General features: G+C 44.2%; 1 protein-coding gene across 1 annotated transcript in view; it reads right to left on the bottom strand.

The window, feature by feature from the left end:
* Positions 1-24623, bottom strand: part of CACNA1I (calcium voltage-gated channel subunit alpha1 I) — a 210017-nt gene that overhangs the window by 89991 nt on the left and 95403 nt on the right. The window contains exons 3-4 of the mRNA XM_067558952.1: positions 17157-17268; positions 16382-16515 (exon numbers count right to left, since the gene is read on the bottom strand). Of these exons, the coding sequence (XP_067415053.1) occupies positions 16382-16515; positions 17157-17268 (246 nt within the window). The remainder of the gene's footprint in view (positions 1-16381; positions 16516-17156; positions 17269-24623) is intronic.

Here is a 24623-nt window from a genome sequence, read left to right as displayed (position 1 = left end):
TGGTGCATAAAAAATCCGTTGTGACATCTCCAAGGCAGGGCCAGCGGCTCTCGTCAAGGAAAGTTACTTCAATTCATCCTGTGCTTTATATGCCCAGGAAGGGGCCATTTAGTCATTTTGAGAAGCAGAGGGGGCAACGAAGGGTGAAAATAGAAAAAGGAAAAGGTGGGCAGAGGCAAGACACGGTTTTTGCCCTGTGCGTTTCAGCTGTCAACATCAATATGATATTTGTTAAAGTAACAGGCGTCTGTTGTTTCAGATATTCTCTCCACTGTGGCTCTGCCTCAATCCCTCTTGCTGCTTTTTCTCCCCTTCTTATCCCTGTGCTGCTTTCTCTCCATCTGCCTGTTTCACGCCTCTTTGCATCTTTCTCCCCATTCCTCCCTGCCATCCTTCATGTCCTTCTTTCTCTCTTCCACTTTCATAACTCACTCTCCCCCTTTTTCTTCTATTCTCTTTCCACTTTCCTTTCTCTCTCTTTCTATTCCTTCCTCTTCTCCCTCTCCCCTCTTCTACCCTCTGTTTTGATGGTAATCATTACCCTTTGCCTTGGCAAGTCTGTTTGGTTCCACATACAAGAGACCCTGAGGAAAGACAATCCCAGTCACTTGTTCCATGTGCTGACCAATCTATTAACACACTGATCCTGGCCTGAAAGTACCAAGAGTATCTGGCCTGGGAAACCTTCAACTCAGGCCAACCATTGGAGTCATCAGAGAACAAGCATCTAGGGAAGAAGGACACTGAGTGTGAGGTCTGAGCCCAGGCTGAAAAGCTTCATTAGCCCCAACTTTGCACTTTTTTTGTTCCTCTTCCCTATATGCTCCAGAGAGACAAATGATGTTTAGCACCTGAGAGCAGCAAAAGAACCCAGCCAAACTGACCACACCAGGTGACAAGACGCAGTCACGAACGAGAGACCTTTGATAGCCACATTTTTTTTTCAAAGCCACACAGAATGGACACAAAAGGGACATGAGAGAAGCACAGAAATAAAGATAAAAGGGACATGTGACAGGCACAAGGCAACATAAACATAAAGCACATAAGGGATGGAAAAGTCATATGCAATGGGAACAAAGAACACTGGCCATAGGCACAGCAAGAACATGCAAGCCACATCAAAGGATTATAGAACCATTATAGCATGGAGAGGAAAGTCCTGTGGCTAAGACACTGGACTGAGTCTCAAGAGCCCTGGGTTCTCTTCCCTTCTCTAACACAGAATTTCTTTGTGACTTTGAGCAAGTCGCTTAGCCTCTCTGTGCTATTTCCTTTCTCCCACCCTTCACCTGCCTTATCTACGTAGGCTATTCTACACTCTGAGCTCGGGGTGTGATTCCCAGCTCAAGTACACATACTCCAGTAGCTCAAGGAGAGCTATTGGGAGTACAAATAGTAGTGTGGCTGTGGTTGCAAGGGCAGCGACAATATGGTTCGACCATGCTGAGTACAAACCCACCTGAAACCTGTGGATACATACTCAGCCTGGCTAAGCCATGCTGCCCTGCCCATGTTACCACAGCTACGCTCCTATTTATATTCATCGAGTTAGTGTGAATGTGTGTGCGTGAGCTGAGAACTACACCCCTGGCTCATATTATAGATGTAGCCTTAGATTGTAAACTCTTTGAGGGCAGGGACTATCTCTTCCTAGGTGTAAGTACAGAATACTCACCACCGGTACAGAAAAGACGGGAGGGGTAAATGAACTAAGCACAGATGGGATGTGCAAACGACATTCATTATTACACAGTCTATAAGAGTGTGCCAGCGGCTTCACAATAGAAAAAAGCAGCCATGCCCCATATTCCAAAGAGCTTGCAATCATGCTGCAAGGGAGAGGTGACAGAACAGTGGGGAAGGGCTGGAGGAGGAGGAAGGGAGTTACAGCAATAGGATTACGTTACTCAGTGAAGGCTGCACAGCAGGGTGGGATTTCCCCCCCAGTATCTAAAACGTCGTGGCTGACTTCTTGTGGGTGTCACGGCAGAAATGAGTTTTGGGAACGGAATGAGAAGATGCTGCCCTTGCAGACCAGGTTGGTGAAGAGAGAGAGTTGTGTGACACAGACAGTTGTGGGAGAGACAGACAGACACAGTATCGAGCCTGACAACATTAGCAAGATGGCAGAGGCAGGGGAATGCTGATATAGTTTTCTCCCCCATGAGGAGGCAAGCATGGCATTATCTCTTCCAGTCTGCATGGTCAGCTATGTGTTCAGCCTTAGATGCCGATTGTGGTACTTCGTTCCAGGGGCAATGACTCCATTCAGACACGAGTCTCCCCTTCTCAAATAAGAGCTAGGAGTCATTTTAGCTACTCACCAGTATTATTTTAGATTTCTCCCTTCCTCCTTCAGGGCTATGGAACCTGGTGGAAGTCAGCATAATAGCTGAAGAAAGGACAAATGCTGGATCTCAAATTTCCCACCTTCAGTATGTAAGAGGGGCTGGGTTAGTCATGCCTGAAAATTCCTACCTCCATATGGTAAGCGGGGCTGGAGAGAGGGCTAATTGCCCTTGGAAATTCCCACCTCCATCTTAGAAATCCATGGGCATGGAGTGAGGTGGGAGCAATATTTCAACACCCAATTCCATGGTTACCCTTTCATTGGCTAGTATTAATTTAACATCCCCTCTCACCTGATATACCTTGCTCAGCCCCACTCATTCAAAGATATTAAAAATCCTGTACCCTGGCACCTCAGATAGGGATATTACTCCATACAGTTCACTGCCAAGAGTCAGAGGCAACCAGCCTGGACAATACCCCCACAGCCTCTTCCAATAGCTGCCCCAAAGAATTGGGAGAAAGAGAGGCAGAAACAGCTGAACCGACCAGCTTCAAAGCATGTAAGAAGCTAATTATTGTCTGGTTCGTGTAGCCCATTAACGCTAACCGCAGTAATCGCAGAGCAAGAGCAGGGCACGCAGGAGAGCAAACAAGAAGCTAAATTGCTTAAGTGGATAATGTGTCATGAAAGACACCTGCCATCAGACCTCGTTAGTAAAGTATGTGCCCCTGGCTCATCCGCAAGGAGAAAGGGGCAGAGAGTCCTGAAAGCACGACACCATTGATGGATAAATCCAAATGCTCACAAACCAGTTCTGAGGCATCAGAGTATGAGCCAGGAGACAGCAACAGGGCCCGTCTATCCACTGTCACATATACTGAAAGGAGTGTGTTTTCAGCTCTGACACCTAATTTGCCACCACAGGATCTACACACATCTGCGACACATGCAAAGCATATAGCATCTGCACGCCCAAATTCCTTGTTTGTCTGTGCCACCAATGGTGGCCCTAGCACTCTTTATGGCCAGAAAGGGCCTGTGTCTGCAGGAATCCCGCACCACACCTGCACACCCAGTCTGCTAGCTAGAGCACTATCCCCAGTTCCCCATCCATGAGCCTGTAACTCAGGTGCCGAAGAGCTTCTGCAGAAATTTAAATCACTACACACCCACTCGCCCACTCCTGCTTGGAAAGTTGTGCTGTGGCTCTCCTTCCTGGCTTCCTCATTCAGAGAATGAGTGAGTGAGTGTCTGTTGGGGGCAGGGGAAGGTCATCTGAGCCACAGAGCCTCACAAAGAGGTGTTTGTGTGTCACAGCAAACAGAAGACTGTCTCATCTATTGTGCCATAATTATTTAATATTTATATTTACAGTATCACTCAGACCTTAATCAGAGACTATTTCCTACCGCATTTTGCTACACACAGAGGTATACACAATCCCTGTCTGAAAGAGATTACAATCTAACATGAGGGACCTGGTCACAGATGGGGAAGAAGCTGGAGGAGCCCTGCACATCTCTCTTTACCCTATGTGCATACAGGCATATAAGAGTTTTGTGGCTTTATGCACATGTAATTTACAGGCATAATAACCCCCAACACAGGCCATCAGCGGGATCTCAACCTCAGACCTTCAGAACCAAAGCACAGACACCTACCATTTGAGTGAAAGAAGCATCTCCACATGCTGGCAGTAGCATCTGGCCATGATCCTCTAGTTACCTAGCTGCTACAGAGGAATGTGACACACACTTTGCCAGCTTGCTAAACAGGCAAAAAATAAAAAAATGAAAACTTCTTTCCTGCGCTGTGTCCGTTTCCTCTCCTACCTGCCTCACGGTTTGTGCCTGATCTGTTGGCTTTGGTTCATCCCTGACAAAATAAGCTCCTGCGAGCAGGAACCACGTGGCCTTGAGGCTAGAGGTCCTAATTTTAAATTTTAAAGCTCGACCCGAACCCGACTAGACCAAAGTCAATCCGAACCCGGCCCAAGCGTGCCCATTGCCGACCCACATCTGATACTTGTCGTTGGGTCCTACCAACTCGCCACGGTCTAGCATGTTCTATCGCAGGGATTGGGGGGACACAGGGAACAGCTGGCAGAGAAAAGAGGGGTCGATCGCATCTCCTGGATGAGCAGCGAGAGCCAGCTCTGATCTGGACCAGCTTGGACCTGAGGCAGGGATCCGGGCCTAGCTCGCTCCATGCTAAGCTCTAGCCCAAGCCACCATTGCTGCTGCTTCCTGTCTGGCCAACAAAGTGGGCAGGGGGTGGTGCTGACAACATGACCCTGGCCTAGACAGTGTCTCAGTGGTCCCTACAGGCCTGAAAGAGACACCGCAGTGCCGGCTAACAAAGAGCTGAGACCAGGATCCATCCCCAGCCCACACCCACCCCCTTGCTTGTACTCATGTTCCAAGCAGGGGTGGTGCTAGCTCCGGCTACCTGAACTGAGCCCAAACCTGGCCAAGCTCGAGAGCGTCAAGTTGTTTGCATACCTGACCCAAGCCGAATCCAACATGTGTAGTTGGGTCCCCTTGAGTACAGGTCAGGTTGCAAAGCTCTACTCCGGGCTCTCTACAGTACTGAGCACCCTATCAGCACTCACTACATATTGATTAGCAATACCACATGCTGCGTATCCAGATGGTTTGAAGGCTCTTGCACACATTTTGCAATCATATCTTATGTGGCAAGGCTTGAAAATGTGGCCTAAAGGGTCGAGCAAAACTATTTAGAAAACTGTTGAATAACAGCCTCCCTTCCTCCCCCTGAGGAAACCATCAAATGACATTAGATGAGACTTGGCCAGTGATGACAGTTTGCTTTAGGTTCCTTTGCATACCACAATCTGATTGGCTAAGCAGCCATATTTATTTATTTTAAAATCGGATTTCATGGCACTGCAAATATAACCTTTTACTAGCAGCAGAGCTGGGAGATACAATGTAATTTTTGTCCTTGTTTTGCTGGCAATGGGAATTTTAAATCCATTTCTTATTAAAAAAAACAAAAAATAAACAACCTTTCCCCCCATGCTATACAAAATAATTGCATTGATTAAGTCATTTTTTATTTAATCAGGGATTTTTTTTTTCTCTCCAAGCAAAGGCTTGCTGAAAGCTGCCTGAGTCTATGATACCTTTCCCCCGTGGCATGGGATGTGATTATTTCATACCCCTGTATGTTCACATTTCCCTTCAAACCTAGCAACAAGAAAAAATGTCAGAATGTCTTATGAGTTGGGTGGACACTTTGTGACTAATATAAAAGACATAAGCAGGTTTTCTCTCTGTGATGAAAAAGCTAGAGGAGAGCTCAGGGAACTGAAGAAAGAGTGTGGGGCCTAAGTTTTTAAAACCAGGAACCTACAAAATACACTCATAAATCTATATTTAGACACTTCAATAAGTGACCTGATTTCCACAAGTGCTGAGTGTTACAGCCTGGCCCAGTACCCCTCTGTATAGTCATCGGTCTGTTGTGGGTGGACCTAGATGCTGGATCCCTTGTGCTTCCAAGCCAGCTAGGTCTGGGTAAAGCCTAGCAGCTATTTCTTAGCTCTGGGATTCTAAGGCATACCGCCAAGCTCAGACCTCTTGTCCAGTGCTCTTCCTTGGGACGTGGGACACCACCATCCAGTGGTCCTGACCTCTGAAACCAGTGTCTGAGAACTCCAGAGTCCCCAGGCTGCTTAGGCTAACTCCTCCAGAACTCCACCTAGGTTATGAGCCACTCTGGGCTTCTAGTTTAATTCCTCTGGGGACAACGTGGCAGGAAAGCAAAGAACACAGGCTTAGCAAAAAACACAGTCACTTGGACCCTTGAAACATTCAGGAGTTACAGATCTTTGAAAAGAACAAAAATCCTGAGGCGCACCCTGTCCTAGTCAGAGCTCACCCCATCCCAGTCAGAGCTCACTTGTTCTTGTGAGTCTGAGGTTTGTCAGAGTTTCAGGAGGCAGACAGTGCCTCCTACTCTCATCCTCCTGCAAGTCCTGACATATGGCCATGGTTGCCCCCATATCACAGAGCAGGACCCTGCTCTCAGACAGGACCCTCATCTCTGTACCACATGCTCATGATGAGGCCAGCTCTACACTAGCAGCTTGTCAACACTACAAGTGCTTTGCTGGCATAGCTACATTGGTATTGCCATCAGGGCAAAGCCGCCTAGTGGAGATGCAGGTTATATTGAAAAAAGGAGTTATTTTGCCGGTATGGTTAAACTACCTCCCTGAACAACATAAACTATACAGGCAAAAGAACTCCTGCGTCTACACCACGGCTTTTGGCAGCATAGCTATGTCAGCTAGGGGGCGTGATTTTTTTCACACTCCCAACCAACATAACTATGCCAGCAAAACTTTTAGTGTAGACTAAGGCCATGTCTATACATACAACATCTCTGCAGCACATCTGGTGAAGATGCTCTGTGCCGACAGGATAGAGCTCTCCCATCAGCTTAAAAAAAACCCACCTCTGCAAGCGGCAGAAGCTATGTTAGCGGGAGAAGCTGTGCACATGAGCGCTTATGTCAGTGTAGCTTATGTCGCTTAGGGGGGTGGAATAGTCACACCCCTGAGTGACATGAGTTTTGCCAACATAGGCTATAACATAAACATAGCCTACGCCTAAGAGCACTTTGTTGGTAAAACTACATTAGCACACAATACCGGTAAAGAATGGCCATCGCTTATACTACCAAAACTGTGCTTTAGCTAGCATAGCTTTTTCCAGCCTCCAGAGTGAAACAAGCTATCCCAGTAAAAGTGCAGTTTTGTCAGTATAACTGCTCTACAGCACAGCTCTATATGTCAGTCAAGGATCTCATGTCTTCACATCCCTGACTGACATAGCTATGCCAGCAAATGTTTGTAGTCTAGACCCGGCTTGAGAAGCTCCTGACCTGCCAATCACGCTCATCTGCCCCTTGTAGGTTTCTGTGGAAAGAGATTATTGTTCCCTGGGGATGGGCCAGTAGCTGAGAGTCATTCAATGTCGATAGCAAGAGATGGAACTCGGTGACAGTCCTTCAGCAAGGTGTCGAACACCTTCCCCAAGAAGGGCAGCTGACTGGAATGAAGTACAACAGGCTGGCCTGGGGTCTGTAGTTAGCCCTAGAGTCTGAAGTCTGAGCAGTTAATCCCTCCTTGTTGGTGAGGGGATGAAGTTAGACGTGTAGAAGTCATTGGCCAGATGAACAGGAGTGGCAAACAGGGGAGCTGAGAGAGGCAGCATGAGAGGCTCTCTTTCTAGGTACAGTTCTATGTTCAAAACCCTGATGCCAGCAATGGATGCTTTCTTTCCTGCTTGAAGCCAGAAGGGACTTCCTCTGTATGAAATGGAAGTTGGTGGCTGTGCTGAAAAATTAGATTTGTAATTTGGAAGGACAAGCACTGACTCTACAGAGCATCAGAAAGACTCAGGAGTACTCGGAAAACCAGATTCTGGAAATATCCCATGCAACCCTTTACCCCCAAAATCAAGAAAGAAAGAAACTGGTGACCAAGGAACCAGAGAGAGTTGAAATTGGAGAGGATGCTTGGCAGTTTGTAACCACCAGAGGCAAGAGGACCAGGCAGTATTCTGCATGGCTGGAGGCATATGAGGAGAGGCAGGCTGTGACCGCCAGAGAGAAGAGGACTAGGAAGAATATCCACAGAGCTAGAAATACTATTCAGTCCAACCTGCAAGTTTATCAAGAGTGCCCATAAAGAAATCTCCAACCATCAAAAGAAGACAGACTAAGTTTGTCAGGAAGTCTATGCTAAAAAAAATGTTCTGCAAGGTACAAGCAGACAATAGGGTGGCATGCTCTATCTTCTTGAAGTCAAGCCAAGAGATGTGACTGCAAGATTGAATGGGCTTCTGAAGTCAGCAGGCAAGGCTCCACTGGTGATGCTGCTTATAAGCACTAATGAGACTGCTTCACATAATACCTACACCATAGACTATAGATGACTTCAGAAACTTGCATAGGTGCTGAAGGTGGAGAGGAATGTCCACATAATCTTTCTTAGAGATCCTTCCTGTCCCGCACACAAAGGAAGACACAAGATGTTGGAAGTGAACCACTGCCTAAGTAAGTTGCATAAGGTAAAGGGTTTGGTTTTATGGAATAATGGCCACCTTCTATGAGCAGAGGGGGATGTACAATTTGGATGGCTTCATCTTGAGAAAGATGAACCAATCCTCTATGGCACGCACTGGCTAGATTAGTCAGAAGGGCATTAGGAACAAAAGGGGAGGGTGAAAAGTGGAACAAATGAGCTCTATTTTCCCCACAAAATCAAGATGTCAGTAACAAAATTAATCAAGGACCAAGGAATGAGAAGAAAAATGTTAATTGCCTACGCACCAGTGCCAGGAGGTTAGGTAATATACAAGAGGAACTGAAATCACGTATTTGTGAGCCCATATTTCACCTTGTTAGTATTACTGAAACCTGGTAGAAAGATTTGCATGTTTGCAATGTTAAATTCAATGGTTATAACCTATTTAGGAAGGATTGAGTGGGAAAAGGGAAGGAGTGGTGGCATTCTATGTCAAAAATGGCATTACCTGTTTCCAAGTCACTGACAACTTATCTTGAATTATTACTATTATCTTGAATGCTTATGGATCAATGTTCTAACAGATAAGCCACAAGACTGGGTACTAATTGGTGTCTGCGATAGACCATCAGATCAGACATGAGAGCAGGATGACTGGCTCCCTAAGCATCTACCTATAATGTGCAGGGGGAAAAACTGCATCGTCATGGGAAATTTCAGTTTGAGTGGCATATGCTTGAGGTTTCATGCTCCCAATACTAAAACATCCTTGGAATTTCTAAAAATTATAGATGACAATTTCCTAACTCAGAAAGTTTTACATCCAACGGGTGGAACTGTATATTAGACATCATCTCAACAGATATACAGGAATTATTCACAGAACTAAAAGTTAGCTTAGGTGAAAGTGATCGTGCTTTAATCACATTTGTTATGTGCAAACCGAATTAAGTCCAAACCAGTAATACATATATTTGGTACTTTAAAAGGGCCATTTTTCCAAAGCTTAAAACAATTATGAGCCAAATCACCAGAGAGAAAGAATTTAAACAGAAAAAATTGAATGATAATTGGGAGCTGTTTAAGACATTTTACTAGATGCCCAAAAAGCTACAATCCCATAACTGAGAAGGAAATCTACCCTGGTTTAAAAAAAGTATCCCGGCTTAGAAGGGAAATGAAAGCAGCAATAACAAAAACATAAATGGAAAAAAGGAGCAGTTGACAGCAATTAATATAAGTTAGAAGCTAGACAGTGTAGAAAATTGATAAGGGAAGCAAAAGCACACAAGGCGAAATCTATGGCCAGCAAAGTTAGGGCAAGTAGAATATATATATATATCAGGAACAAAAGAAATCCTAGTAATAGTATTAGTCTATTAATAGATGAAGTGGTAGAATTGTCAATAGTAATGCAGAAGAGGCAGAAATGTTCAATAAATATTTCTGTCCTATATTTGGGTAAAATCCAAATGATGTATTCACATCATAAAATGATGGTGAAATACTTTCCATTCCAACAGTAACTAAAGAGCATTTTAAACAAAAGCTACTTAAGTTAGAAATTTTAAAATAAGCAGGTCCAGATAACTTGCATGAAAGAGTTTTAAAAGAGCTGGCAAAGAAGTTCTCTGGACTGTTAATGTTGGTTTTAAATATTTCCTGAAACACTGGGTAATTTCCAGAGGTCTCTAAGAAAGCTAATGTTGGATCAATATTTAAACCGGGTAAACAGGGTGACCTGAATAAATAAAGCTCTGTCAGCCTGACATCAATCCTGTCATGGACCAGGACACAGGTGGTCAGACATAGTGGTGGTCAGGCCTAGTGGTCGGAGCCAGGACCCAGAGCCAGGGGTTAGGAACCACAATCAGAGCCAAAAAAAAAGTCAAGTCAAGGATTGGAGCCAGAGTCTGTAGCCAGAGGTGGGGCATGGATTCAGGGATCTGAAACAAGGCAGAGTCCAATATAGCAGCCAGCTAGGAATTCATCTAGTTGCTAAGACAACTTCCTGTGGCCTCCTTCTGGCAAGTCTGAGCCAATCAGAGAGACCTGATGTCTTCTCCAATCAGGAGTTTTGTGGATGGGTCCACCAGCCCACACTTCCTGGTGGTACGAGTGAGCTGCTGGTACCAATGGCAGCAATCTGAGGACTACCTGGGCATCTGATGACCTCTGTTTGAGACTCATGATTCCTCATAGATCTAAGGCAAAATAATGGAACCACTGATATGGGATTCAGTTCATAAAGAATTAAAGGAGGGTAATATAATGAATGCCAATCAACATGGGTTTATGGAAAATAGATCCTGTCAAACTAACTTGATATTTTTGATGTTATTACAGGTTTTGTTGACAAAGGTCATAACAGTGTTGATGTAACTAGAACAACACAAAATCAACATGGCACAGATTAAATGGATTAAAAATTGGCTAACTAATAGGTCTCAAAATGTAACTGTAAATAGGTAATTATCATCAAGCAGGTGTGTTACTAGAGTCCCACATTAGTTTTTCGCCTACACTATTTAATATTTTTATCAATTACTTGGAAGAAAATATAAAATCATTACTGATAAAATTTGCAGGTGACACATTGTAGAGGGAGTGGTAAATAATGAAGAGGTCAGGTCACTGATACAGAGCAATCTGGAGCAAACAATATACATTTCAATACAGGCAAATGTAAGACCATACGTCTAGAAACAAAAATGTAGGCCATACTTACAGGATGGGGGACTCTATCCCGGTTAGCAGTGACTCTGAAAAAGACTTGAAGGTCCTGATGGATAATCAGCTGAACATAAGTTCCTAGTGTGACACTGTGCTAAAAGGTCTAATGAGATCCTTGGATGTATGAACAAGAATATCAAATAAGAGTAGGGAGGTTATATGACCTCTGTGTTAAACACTGGTGCATCTGCTACTGGAACATTGAGTTCAGTTCTGGGGCTCACATTTAAAGAAGAATCTTGGGAAAGTGGAGTGAGTTCTGAGAAGAGCCACAGGACTGACTAAAGAATTGGAAAATACCTTATAGTGAGAGACTCAAGAAGCTCAAACTATTTAGCTTATCAAAGGGAAACTTAAGGGTGATTTGATCACAGTCTATATATACCTACATGGTGAACAGAAATTTGATAATAGAGGGCTCGTCAAACTAGAAGATGAAGGTATAGCAAGATCCAATGGCTGGAAGTTGAAGCTAGAGAAATTCAGTCTAGAACTGGGGCACAAATTTTTAACAGTGAGGGTAACTTACCATTGGAACTATTTGCCAAAGATTCTGAATTCTTTATCGCTGGAAATGTTTAATTCAAGATTGGATGTTTTTCTTAAAAATATGGTCTAGTTCAATCACAGCTATTGGACTTGGAGCAGGAATTTATTCATGGAAGTCCTAACACCTGTTTTATACAAGAGGTCAGACTAGATGATCACAACAGTCCCTTCTGGCCTTATATAACCTATGAACATCATCCCTTTTCCCTCAACCTATACACAAAGGCGCATGTGTAAGATAGGTCACATGAATATCCCAATCTGGTCTTGGAGTGGGCCCCACAGAATAGGACAGAGATAAAATTAACAACCCACCAGACATGTAATGGTACCTATGATCAGAACAGGTAGAGTAAATACCCCTCCCTAAATAGGAGGTGATCTCCCCACAAATCAAGGAAAGTAGCATCTCAGATAACCGGTGACCTTCATCCTACACATGCAGTGACCCCTCCCACCTCAAACACACACACACAGTGGATGAGGACCAGGAAAGTGAATACATCACTATTTACAGGCAGGGAGCTGCCAGATCAGGATACATACAGTGAATATTCAGTCCCAGAAATTTGGTGACCTAGGTCTGGACATGTAGAGATATTGATCTACATTTTCCAGAGTGATTCTCGATGCCCAAACTTGAGACCCTAAAAGGGGCCTGGTTTTCCAGGACCCACTAAGGTGTCTCAAGTTGAGCATCCACAAAATCCAGCATGCACATTTTTGGGAAACACAGGCCATAAATCACAGGAGATCTAAAGCACATAAATCTAAAGCAAAAGGTGGAGAGCAGGGCATCCCACCAGGACAGTTGGTGACAACTGTAGCACACATTAGACATCTGGGTACCTGAAGCCTGCTGTCATCCAGTGACTAGTTGAAGGCTGGAATATCTACAAGCCAAATTTGCAGCCTCATCGCTCATGTGTGCACAGGCAAGTATGTTCTTTAACCCTGCAACAGCTGTCTTAGTTTTGGGAGCTTGCAGATTTCTTAAGAGGAATAATAAAGAAGGAAAATATTGACTTAGTCAGGGCTATTTTTTGTTTTTAATTTTAATTTTGTTTTTTCTAATCCACTCCAAAAACTAGGGAGAGAAGGGGGAGAAAGTTCTGGTGATGTCAGCTCCCATTGCCATGGAAACTGAATATTTTTAGTGACAACGAAGTCTTCCTCCTCGAGCTGCTGGATTGTGTGGGGAGTGAGGGCGAGCAGGGCAGGGGGGCGGACAAGGGAATTCAGTTAACTCAAAGTATAGCTTCTGGCTTTTTAACATAGTGAAGAGAGAGAGAGAATGACTGAGTGAATAAATGACTTGAACTAATGAACAAGTGAACCAAGTTTATGGAACCAAAACACTTTTTGGGATGATATCAGCAAATGACTGTTCTTTTTGGTTTTGCCACATTTTTTGGTAAAGGACAGTGTTGAAGCAAATCACCAGATGTAGGTAATTTAAATCACCCAGGGATGCCCGATAGGATAGTCTCCCCAACTGTCTGCTGTTCCTCTGCTTTTTCTGTCCACAGGGTGATCTTTTAATTCTGACCTCTTGGTCTGGTGGGCTGGATGGGTGTTTGTTTTGGGTCAGGCGAGTTGTTGGTTTTTCCCTTGGTTTGAGGAGAGGAGTCTGATGGTCCCTAGTTTTTTCATCTCCTCCAATACTACAAATTCCTTCTCTGGGGCCAAATTTGGGTCCTATTGAAGGCAATGGGAGCTCTGCCATGGAACTGATTGGGATCAGGACCTCAGTACAGGAAGGGGAGAGGAATGACTAGATTCTGATTTAGGATGTAGTTAAATGGGATGAAGAGATAGGAGACATGAGGACCCAGAGTCAAGAATTTCCCTGGGCCTTCTAGGCAAACAGAGGTCCCTAACAGAGTCAGTTCTAGTCAGAGATGAGCCAGCGAAGAGGGGTTTGGATTTTGGACAGGTTTAGGCTAGGATTTGGGTTTGAGGCTGAATCAGAACTGGGATTCTGGGGTTGGGTTTGAGGCTAAATAAAAGCTTGCATTCAGAATTTGAGGGCAAATATTAGTTTGGGATCAGGATTGATCACACCCAAATTGCACAAGCAATTTTAATGGATTTCAAATAATAAAATAAAAAACCATTAACCAGTTCTTACACAGCACTAATGGCTACATATATGAGAGATAACATAATATATACGCTAATATAATAGCTTATATCTGTGGTCCTCAAACTTATTTGATTGAACTCCCCTCCCCCTTTGTGTCTGTAGTAGTTTATGCCCCCCGCCACACAAGTACATGTACCAGTTAAAAAAAAATCAACATTCAACTCTCACTAAATATTAAAAACCGTAAGGCATTGATTCAAACAGAGCCAACGATCCATTGTAATAAGAGCAAAAGCAAAACTGTGATTGGGGTCGATGCCTAAATTTAAATATGCATGCCATATCGTAGCAAACGGATTAACCTACAGAAGGCAACAACTTTGTGTAAGCTTAAAAGAAATCCGTCAAAATGCACAGCGCCATCTAGACTCAAATGCATAGCATCATCTGAGGACCTGATATGTGGGAGGAATCAGCTTTGCTAGTTATGCTGTGGATAAAATGTGCACAGTAAGGTTTTTCCCTCCCTAAAACGTCTCATTCCCCTGCCCCCGAATATATTCCATGCCATCCCATGGGGGGGCGACCCCCTGTTTGAGAACCTCTGGCTTATATAAGTAAATGGGAGGAATCGCTCTATAATGGGAGAAGTCTTGTGAGATCAGACAGTTTTGTGAGATTTCCACCATCACAGGCCGATATTTCATGATGACAGTTGCACTAGAACCAGAAAACAAGCCCCTTCCAGTTCTGAATCTGCAATGAAACCATAACCCAAACATGTTGGGTTTGTATCCAGGACTTGATTTGAAATCTCCCGTGAACCCAGAAAGGGTTCAGATTTGAGGTTCTAGTCGAAGTCCATCTCTGGTGCTGGCATTGGACATGGAAAGGGCTTGGAAAGGTGAATGGCATTCATTAATGGAATATGCACTTAGCATCAGACAGGGAGAAGCCGTCCATTTCCCAATCTTCTCATTCCAAGTCAATGAACTGGATTTCTGTGTCCACCTTGAATGGAGTCTTAGTCCCAGCCTGAATGACAGAGTGGTTCTGAGAGATCTTAACATGTTCAGAGAAATACAACCAGCCCTGAGCCACCCCATTTCAAATACACTTCTTGTCCCTTTGCAACTCAAAAAATCTGTCTGAGCTATGATAGCTCTCCTTTAACATCATTTCTCCCACCACTACACCACTCCCATTCTTTCCTGTCTGTGCTCAGCTGCACCTCCTTGTTACAGGGGCTCAGGACTAGTGGGCTGGGATGTGGAATGCAACATGATTTAGTTGTTTTAACTTATTTTCTCTAGATTAACTCCTGCTCACCACGATGTGGGGCCCATTTCATTAAAGACCCTAGCTACTGAAATACCAGGCTCAGTGATTGGAAGATGGGAAGGCTCGTCCCATCTCACCCATGTTGCTTTCAGTGTTGAAACATAGGATCTTTCATTTCCTTCCATTCTCTTTTAGGTACAGGCCATTTCACCGCTGGGCACCTACCTTCATATCTCAGACAACAAATTAAATCAGTTAGAAGGTCTCAGTTTAGTGCATAAGGAAACAATTGTACACACACCCAAAGGGAAATATCTTTCAAGCCTTGTTGCTGACAGGTGTATTAAAAACAAATGTAAAAGATGGTCCTATTATTCACCCTGGGGAACAGTTGTGCGGGGCAAGCTTGAATGGCTCTGCCAGCTCAACCAGTGATACACTGAGCTCTAGTGACAATGAAAGCTGGTTAATTCCCCACAGGGACAAAAAGGGAGGTGGGGCTCTCTCTAGAAAGGAGCTGTTTGGTTTTGTTTGCTGTAAAAAAACAGCCACATTTTTTGCCGCAAACAGCAAAATTTCTTCCATGGGGCAATTTGATTAAAAATAAACCAGTAAAGCTGCACTCACCAGTGCAAAGAGTGAAATTTCACCACACATTTGAGTGGCAATCCTTGTGGGCTTTCCACGGTGCATGTGCAGACTTGGGAAGTGGAAATCAGAGCTTCACCATAGCAACTTTGTTGTTAAAAATGCTCAAATGTCAACTTGTGCCTAAGGTGCTGTGGGATGGACTGATGTGATGCAAAGGCAGAAACTCACAATTTCTAAAGGAATGCTTTTATCTTAAAGCTGAGCTAGTGGAAGCAGACCTGTTGCACTGATTTGGGGCAAGGTGACACCTCATTGGCCCAATTACATTAAAAGAGGTTGCTGAGTTTCAGAGCCATAGCTTCAGCTGATATAATTCAGCTTAGCTCCCCTGTACTGAGGAAGCTATATCCATTCACACTAGCTGAAGATCTGGCCTTCATTGTGTACTGGCTTCTCCCCAATCCTGCTGAACTGAGCACATGTATGATTCCAGTTTCGCCGGGAAGATGCCTGACAACCAACACAGCCGCAAACCTCGGACTTGTTTTGCTTTCAGTTACAGCAGGGCAAATCAAGAATAGCAATGCTGACTTCACAAGAATTGCTCTGGCCTTACTCTAAAGTAAATGGGAGTTGAATCTGACCCTGTGCTTAAAAAAATACTCTTCTATTCTCTTCCAGAACTTGTCACGACCCTTAGATGGGGACCATGTCCCAACTGCATGTAACATTCCAATCAATCCCTCCAGCTTTAAAGGGATGAAATCATAGAAAAGAGTTAACCTACCCAGCCATCACAATGAAGAAATCCAGGCGGTTCCAGGTGTCCCCAAGGTAACACTTCTTGCCAAAGATCCCCAGGGCCACCATCTTCAGGACCATCTCCATGGCAAAGAAGATGAAGATGAAATCATCAAATACCTGAAGGAGTCACAGGGAAAATGGAGGGTAAGTTTAACAAGTGCTCACTGCCCTTTCATTTGACAGTTCAAAGTGTGTAGATGAATATGAATTTTGGTGTGCACAAAAGTGACTGAGAGGGCTGGACAGTGGAGGTGCTGGGCAAGATTCCTCTCTACATGCCCGGGTGAATGGGGATACATAGAGAGGGATCATTTTAGGTGCAGGTGAGCGTGGAGTATGGATGGATGTGTGCAGATGGGTCCAGATGGATTAATGGGGATGTGTATAAGTGCCATAGGCTACATTCAATCTCTCTCTCTGGCAAACTCTTGTGATTTTTTTTAAAGCAAGCTAGTTTGTTGCTATGGGTATCCTTGTTGAGAGAGATGTGAGGCTCTGCTCCATCTTGTTCACCCCCTCCCATTTCACTTTATTTAATTAGACTTTATTGGCATTTTGGGGGGGGGAAGGGAGCCCTGAACTCAGGCCACAGTACAATTGTCCTTGATTTCCCTCCTCTCATCAAGGTGGTGCTTGCCAACCTTTTTCGGAAAAAGTGGAGTGCCAAGAGAAGGGAAACATCAGACATAATTAGAACCCTGGCCTGAGCCTCAGCCAAGGGTGCACCTGCTCCCACTAAGGGGAAGGAGACAGCTTACCTGCAGGATCTTGCACCGGTCATTGAGGCAGTCCATATCATCACAGGGCTGGTACATGCCCAGGGTAACACAGTTCAGGAGAATCACCATCATGCTGACGCACTCAAACCAAGTGCAAAGGAGAATAAAGAGTCAAGGAAAACTCAGCTAGGCTCAAAACTAACTTGCCCAGATCTTGGGATGACAAAACAGAAACCTTTAAAGAAAACAAAACCCCAAGTAATAGAATAGCCAGATCATCAATCTCTATATTCTCTGTCCTTCACCCGTAGCCACATTCCATTCCATGAAAAAAAACCAAGTTGAGACTCATTTTGGGGACATTCAAGTAACACAAAGCATTGTGGGCTATTTATGCAAATGAGCATCCATTGTTAAACACAGACACACACCAACTTCCTGTGGCAGTGGTTTGCTGAATTGTTACTAATCACGTGTGATAGGAAAAGATTCCCATCATGCCCTCCACGCAAAAGCTGCAAAGGTCTCCAGCATATGAGGACAGGGTTCATCCAACACAACCAAGTGGACAGACATTCCTGTGAAACCTAGAAGCAAGAACCTTTCTTGGAGGGAGTACAACTTAAGGTGTCAAAGCTTAGAAATCATTCTCTCTTTGATAAGAACTTAAAAACATGGAACTGCCATAATGGAACTAATCAATGGTCCATCTAATCTGTTATTCCGCCTCCAACAGTGATTGATGCTGGATAAAACTTCCATGATGTGCCTAATTGTGCTATACTATCACCTCAAGGGAAAATGGTGTTCCTGACCCCAGCTGGTGATCAGCTTATGCCCTGAAGCATGAGGATTGATAGTCCTTGTAATTGTTTTCTTAGCTACACTGGTATCCCTGCAGAGGCTACACTTACTCATAAAAATGTTGAATTCTTTGTTTAGACTCTTACTAAGATATCTGCTTCAATAATAGCCAGCAGCAGCAAGTTACACTGGCTCATTTTACATTAAACTGTGTTTCCTTCTATTTGTTTTTAATTTGTTGTCTTTTAATTGTATTAAGTACTGCTCCATTTCTATATTATGGGGCAGGGTAAACAGGAGTGCTTGAATGACCTTCTCTATACCCTTCAGAATTTTATATACCTCTCTCCTTTTATTCTTCTCCTTTCCAAACTCAACAGATTTAGGGGCTGGATTTCACTTATACTAAACCTCCTTTACAGGTATAGCACTGTAAAGGGGGCTTAAAGTGGGTGTCAATCCTTTAAGGAAATGTCTACACAGCAAAGAAAAACCTATGGCTGGCCCGTGCCAGCTGACTCAGGCTCGCGGGGCTCAGACTGTGGGACAGTTTCATTGCTATGTAGACTTCCAGGCTCAGGCTTGAGCCCGGGTTCTGGAACCCTGCGAGGTGGGAGGCCTGAGCCCAGATATCTATACAGCCATGAAAAAGCCCCACATAGCCTGAGCCCAGACTGCCTGGCACAGGCCAACCACGGGTGTCTAGTTGCTGTGTAGACATACTCTAAGGCTTCTTTCTACTACCACAGTGGTGTGATGAGGCCTTAGTTCAAATAAGGTCCCTAGTCTCTTACTCTTCCTGATACACATCAGCATACATCAAACAAACATCTTGGCTTAGTTTCCATTTTGGACCTGCCATGGGGCAAGTTGCAATAGCAGATGGTCTGATATAAGATATCACCTATCCTACCTTATCTCTCTCATATCCTGGGACCAACCTTGCAAAGAGAGTATACGGACATGAATCAAACAAACTCACCCTAAGAGCTCTGTGAGCCTGTGTGTCTTTTATTCTCCCTTTCCACTTCTTTAAAGATCAGATCGAATGCCCAGTGAAACCAATGGAAGGATTCCCATTCATTCCAATGGGGTTTGCATCAGCCCTACTCCTCCCATTTTTATTTTTCTTCTTTTGCATCATTTTCCTGCTTTCTTGACCCTCCTTTGCTTTGAAAAGAACCCCTTTTCCTAACTGCGCAATATTTCCTTTCTTTGCCCCCCTCACACACCTTATTCCTCCATCCCTGTTCTCTGTTCCTCTCATCCCCTCTTCCTACATTGGCATCTGTCCATTTCCTGGGTTTGTTCTCTTCCACCCTCCCCTTGTTTCAAGGATAGTCCCTGCTTCTCTTCCTACTCCCCTGCCTGGTGATTGGGCTATGCCAGCAGAGGCTCTATCATCACTCCCCGTGGGGTTGTCAGGCTTGGAGCTAAGCCAGAGATGCCTTGTCCTAAATTTTTGCCCCAGTCTGGCCTTGTAGTAGACAGAAACAGTTGTTATTGCTTTGTTGGAAGGTGGGGGTGAGGGTTGGAAGGGCTGTTAGTTATTCAACTGCTTCTCCACAGTTTGCTAGTTCTTCCTCCATTTTCATGGCCCTGAAGACAACATGCTCCTGCATGCACAAGGAAACGAGGACTTCTTTCCCATTTCTCATCTGCTAAACTATTCTTCACCAGGAACTCATTATGACGCATGTGTGTGTCAGGCTGTAAGCTCCATTTTGTTTTGTGAACTCCATTTTGTTTCAGGGGCTCTGCTTTGTATTGTGACCTTCATATTGTATTGCATCCTCCTTTGTGGATTTGAGGATCCATTCTGTAATATGGGCTTGATATCCAGTGGAATGTCTTTGGCTGAGAAGCTATGACAGAATCATCAATATTGAATGTCTCTCCCCTACTGGAACAATGGGGTTTCTATGGGTAGGGCTATTGACTTTGAATGTTTCTCTATAAAGAAGCTGACGGGGAGAAAGAAGCTGAAGTCTAGAATTCCACTGCCTGAAGCATATGCATAAAAGGGGGACAGAAACTGTTCTAAAAGAAGGGTTCTTTTTTATGCAAGAGGCCAGACGCTGGTGAAATGAAAGAAGACCAGGCTAAAACTGCCTGACTATGACCAAATCCAAAACTCACAGGATAGGTGAAATCAGACATGGATTCAGGAGGTATTCAGGAGGTTTTTTTTTTCATATATCTGTAACTCTCTGGTGTGCTTTGTTAGCATGTCTATGGTTAAATTAGAATAATAGAATATTAGAGTTGGAAGGGACCTTAGGAGGTCATCTAGTCCAACCCCCTACTCAAAGCAGGACTAACCTCAGCTATATCATCCCAGCCAGGGATTTGTCAAGCCTCAGCTTAAAAACCTCTAAAGATGGAGATTCCACCACCTCTCTAGGTAACCCATTCCAGTGCTTCACCACCGTCCTAGTGAAAAACTTTTTCCTAATGTCCAACCTAGACCTCCCCCCCCTGCAACTTGAGACCGTTGCTCCTTGTTCTGTCATCTGCCACCACCGAGAAGAGCCTAGTCCCATCCTCCCTGGATTCTTTTGCTAAGCCTGTGTTTCTTGCTTTCCTGCCATATTTTCCCTGAAGGTTTTGACTAGAAACCAGAGTTCCCACAACTAGGTGGATCTGGGATAACATGTCTAAACCATGTAGAGCTGTGACACCAGTTCTGGAGTGTAGGCAACTGGACTGCAGGGTCCCATTGCCCAAGAAGTAAGAAAGACATGGGGTCTGCAACCTGGGAGTGTGCCTGAGAGAGAGACAGCTAAAAACAGTAACCAGTCACTACCTAGACCAAGAAGGGCCCAGAGGTGCATGAGCCCAGGAGTTGGGTCCATTTACAACAGATTTGTAGCCATTCAGAACAGAGCAAGAGTCATGACCAAGGATTCTAAAAATCTGTTTGCCAGGGGAAAACACAGAATTAGCATTTTTACAAAGAATCTTTAGTTTTTAAATTTTGTAAAAAAATAAAAACATATATTAACCATTAACTGAATTTTACTGGAAATACCAGTGTCACTTATTTAAAGTGAGCAGCTTCCCCCTCTTGTGGTTGATTTTTGAACGCGCTTTAAATTTACAGTAGAACCCTGTTTATCTGATCCAATTGGGCCAGATTGGATCATCAAAAATTTGGATAATCAGGATAATTGGCAAAGAGCTTCCTATCCCTTATTTTAAGATGGGCAATGGCTCTGGCTGATTGCCTCGGGTGGCTGGGGCCTGCAGCTGACCGCCCGAGCCCCAGTCGCTGTCAGCCCCGGGCAGCTGGTGATTTGATTAATACAGACAGCTGGATAGTGGAGGCTCAGAGAAACAGGGTTCTACTTGTATATCAATATAATATTGTGTTCAACTGATACCTATATACATGGTGGCTTGGGAAACTAAAGTTCAGCGTTTCATTTTAATCACGGGAAAACACCAATTTTGGGGGGGTTTTTAATCAGAAAATTTTGATTTTATCATCACGGGTCATCCTTGGTCATGACACGTATCTCTGACCCTGGTCATGACGCCTATCTCTGACCATCTGATCTTGGGTGGTTCATGGGGGCATTTTGGAAGCACAGGACATTATGTAACTATGTGTGGCATGGGTTTATAGCTGGCCTGTCCCCGGCTCTCTACCAACTGCTAAGAGATGGCGTGTTCGCTTTGGCATGGGCATCCCTCTGGATACGGTTTGCTGAAAGGTAGATGACTACAGCACTAGAGGCTGGAACTGGGTGCTCTTGTTGGGGAGGTGTCAGCAGTAGCTTCCCTAGATGAATCAGAGGGAAGCCCTCTTTTGCCCCCACCATTTTGTGGTCAACCTACTAGAAGTCACAAACGTTGCTTTCACCCAGCTCATTCTAACGAGACAGCACCTATATTTTTTGACATCCTGGCAAATGTGTGTTTATGCTTTTAAGCAGAGGAACAGTGCCCTCTATTGGCGAGGTGGTTTAATTACTAGTCCCACAATTGGAGTTACATCTCTATAATGGTGTAAGAAGGATAGTCCAGTGGTTCGATGCTGGGCAGACTTAGGTTCAATTCCCTGCTCTAGCCCAGGCTTCCTCGTCTGACCTTGGACAAATCATTTCATTTCTCTGTGCCTCAGAGCCCCAGCTGTAAAATGAAATAATAGCACTGCCTGGCCCCACAGGGTGATGTGAGGATAAACACATAACAGATTATGAGACACGCACATAGTATGTTAATAGGGCCATGTAAATTCTTGAGAGAGACAGATTCCCCACTTTTGCCAACTCTCATGACTTTATTGCGATCTCACAATATTTAGTGTTTTTCTTAAAGCCCTACCTCCCCGAGTCATGTGTTACCTAAGAATCTCAGCTTTCATAAATAATAATTTTCTAGCCCTCGTGGTTGTTTAGAAAAGGTTAAAAACATAAACCCTAAAGTCTCAAACACCAGAAAGCAAATAGAAATACCCAAATACGTTCTTTTTAAAAATCACCTAATTTTTGAGACCTGACTTTTGATTTTTGGACACTTGGATTGCGGTTGGCAATATTAGATTTCCCTTCCCCTTTTTAGACACTGGCTCTGTGAAAGTTTGTAGATGCCATCCAGGTTCCCTGGTGACATTGTTGAGCGTCCTTGTAGTTAAAATGACATAAAAAAGGCTTCCCACCCTTGTCACTCTGTAGTTTTCCTTTCAGTGCAGGTGGGTCTCCAAAAGACACATTGTATCTGCAGTTGAGAGAGAGAGAAAGTCTGATGAGAAAAATGGAGCATCTCCCGCCCGGAATCAGGAGGGGTCACTGTCAACTTGAGGCTATGGAAGGGGGTAATTATAACTACCTGCTGCCTTCAATGTGTCACCACTGTCAGCCACAAGGACTGTCTTCAGTCACCACGGCAACAGCCTAGAACCAGGTTTATAATCTTCACTTCTGCAATGTCTCCCCCCTCCCTCTCTGCTCTCTCCCCTTCTCTTGTGCCTGAACCTGTAATTAATTTCAACTGCTGACAAAGCTGGTATTCAAAATCTGCATCATTCAGTCAGAAATTTCATTACTAATTAACTTTTTTGAAGTTCAAATCTTCTAATTACAAGTGAATTTCTTCCCTCTCTCCCCCACCCGTTTCTCTTTTTTCCTCACTGTCACTCTCCCTCTTCTCCAATCCCTCCTCCTAGCGTTGCTACCCTTGTCATTCTGAGTTCTGGATCCCAAAGGGACGGAGAAGTGACAATACACTTTCACAACAGGGCCTGTCGCCATAGGTGGGTTTAGGAAATCAAAACAGGAACACAGACATTGTCAAAATGGATCAGATCAGCTTTACAGCTAGTCCAGCATTCGGTGTCTGACAAAGGCCAGCAATAGCCGCTGCAGAGGAAGTTGCAAGAAAACCTGTAGTGAACAATTATGTAATAACTTGCCCTCAGGAAGCGTTTCTTCCTAGCCACTGTCAGTTAGGATTGCTTTATGCCCTGAAACTTAGAAGGTTTAATATCTCTCATTTAAATTTTTTTTGTCCTGTCTACCATGCCATGGATTGCTCTCATTAGCCATATAACGAACCTTCTTTTAGACCTCTGCTAAGCTCTTGGCCTCAGCGCTGTCTCGTAGCAATGGGCTCTGACTGTAACAGGGTGGCTTCCCCTTTCGGGCTGAAGGCTTGGGGCCAGCCAACCCTGATTACTGAAGCCATATGAGAAGCCTGGATGGAGCCTGATGGAGGGCATCAGGAAGATACAGAGAGAGGGGAACCTCAGGAAACAGCAGGCTGTGAGAAAGGCTCCTACAAGGGGAATTAAGTCATCAGAGCCAGGAAGCTGAACTGCAGCTAGGTAAAGCCTGCAAGTGACTGTGATTAGGACCCAACTGTGGGAAGAAGGGCTGGGAACTCCCTACTTAAGAGGAAAGAGACACTGAACGGGGTTTGAGGGCCTGGGGGTGTCAAACTCCTACTTGGAGGGAAAGGGGGGAAGAGAGAGAGACTGAACTGGGACCCATCTCTGGGAAGAATGGCTGGACACTTCCCTACTGAAGGGGAGATGCTGAACTGGGTTTGGGATCTGGAGGGCCAGTGTGTACCCAGAAGACTAAAGAGGGAAGATCCTCTCCTGGATCAGTAACTGGTTAAAAGATCAGAAACAAAGGATAGGAATAAATAGTCAGTTTTCAGAATGGAGAGAGGTAAATAGTGGTGTCCCCCAGGGGTCTGTAGTGAGAGCAGTATTTTTCAACATATTCAGAAATTATCTGGAAAAAGGGGTAAACAGTAAGGGGGCAAAATTTGCAGATGATACAAAACTACTCTAGATAAATCCAAAACAGATTGCAAAGAGTTATAAAACTGGGTGACTGGGCAACAAAATAGCAAATGAAATTCAGTGTTGATAAACGAAAAGTAATGCACATTGGAAAACATAATCCCAATTACACGTATAAAACGATGGGGTCTAAATTAGCTGGTACCACTCAAGAAAGAGATCTTAGAGTTATGGTAGACAGTTCTCTGAAAACATCTACTCAAGTGCAGTGGCAGTCAAAAAAGCTAACAGAATGTTGGGAATTATTAGGAAAGGGATAGATAAGAGAGAAAATACCATATTGCCTCTTTATAAATCCATGGTACGCCCACATCATGAATACTGCATGCAAATCTGGTTGCCCCATCTCAAAAAAGATACATTGGCGTTGGAAAAGATACAGAAAAGGG

The sequence above is a fragment of the Emydura macquarii genome, unplaced genomic scaffold (assembly GCF_026122565.2).
Source record: "Emydura macquarii macquarii isolate MOO-44397 ecotype Brisbane River unplaced genomic scaffold, CSIRO-AGI_Emac_v2 contig_2205, whole genome shotgun sequence".
In the NCBI taxonomy this organism is placed as follows: domain Eukaryota; kingdom Metazoa; phylum Chordata; order Testudines; family Chelidae; genus Emydura; species Emydura macquarii.
This window is presented reverse-complemented; position numbering and strand designations above follow the sequence as displayed.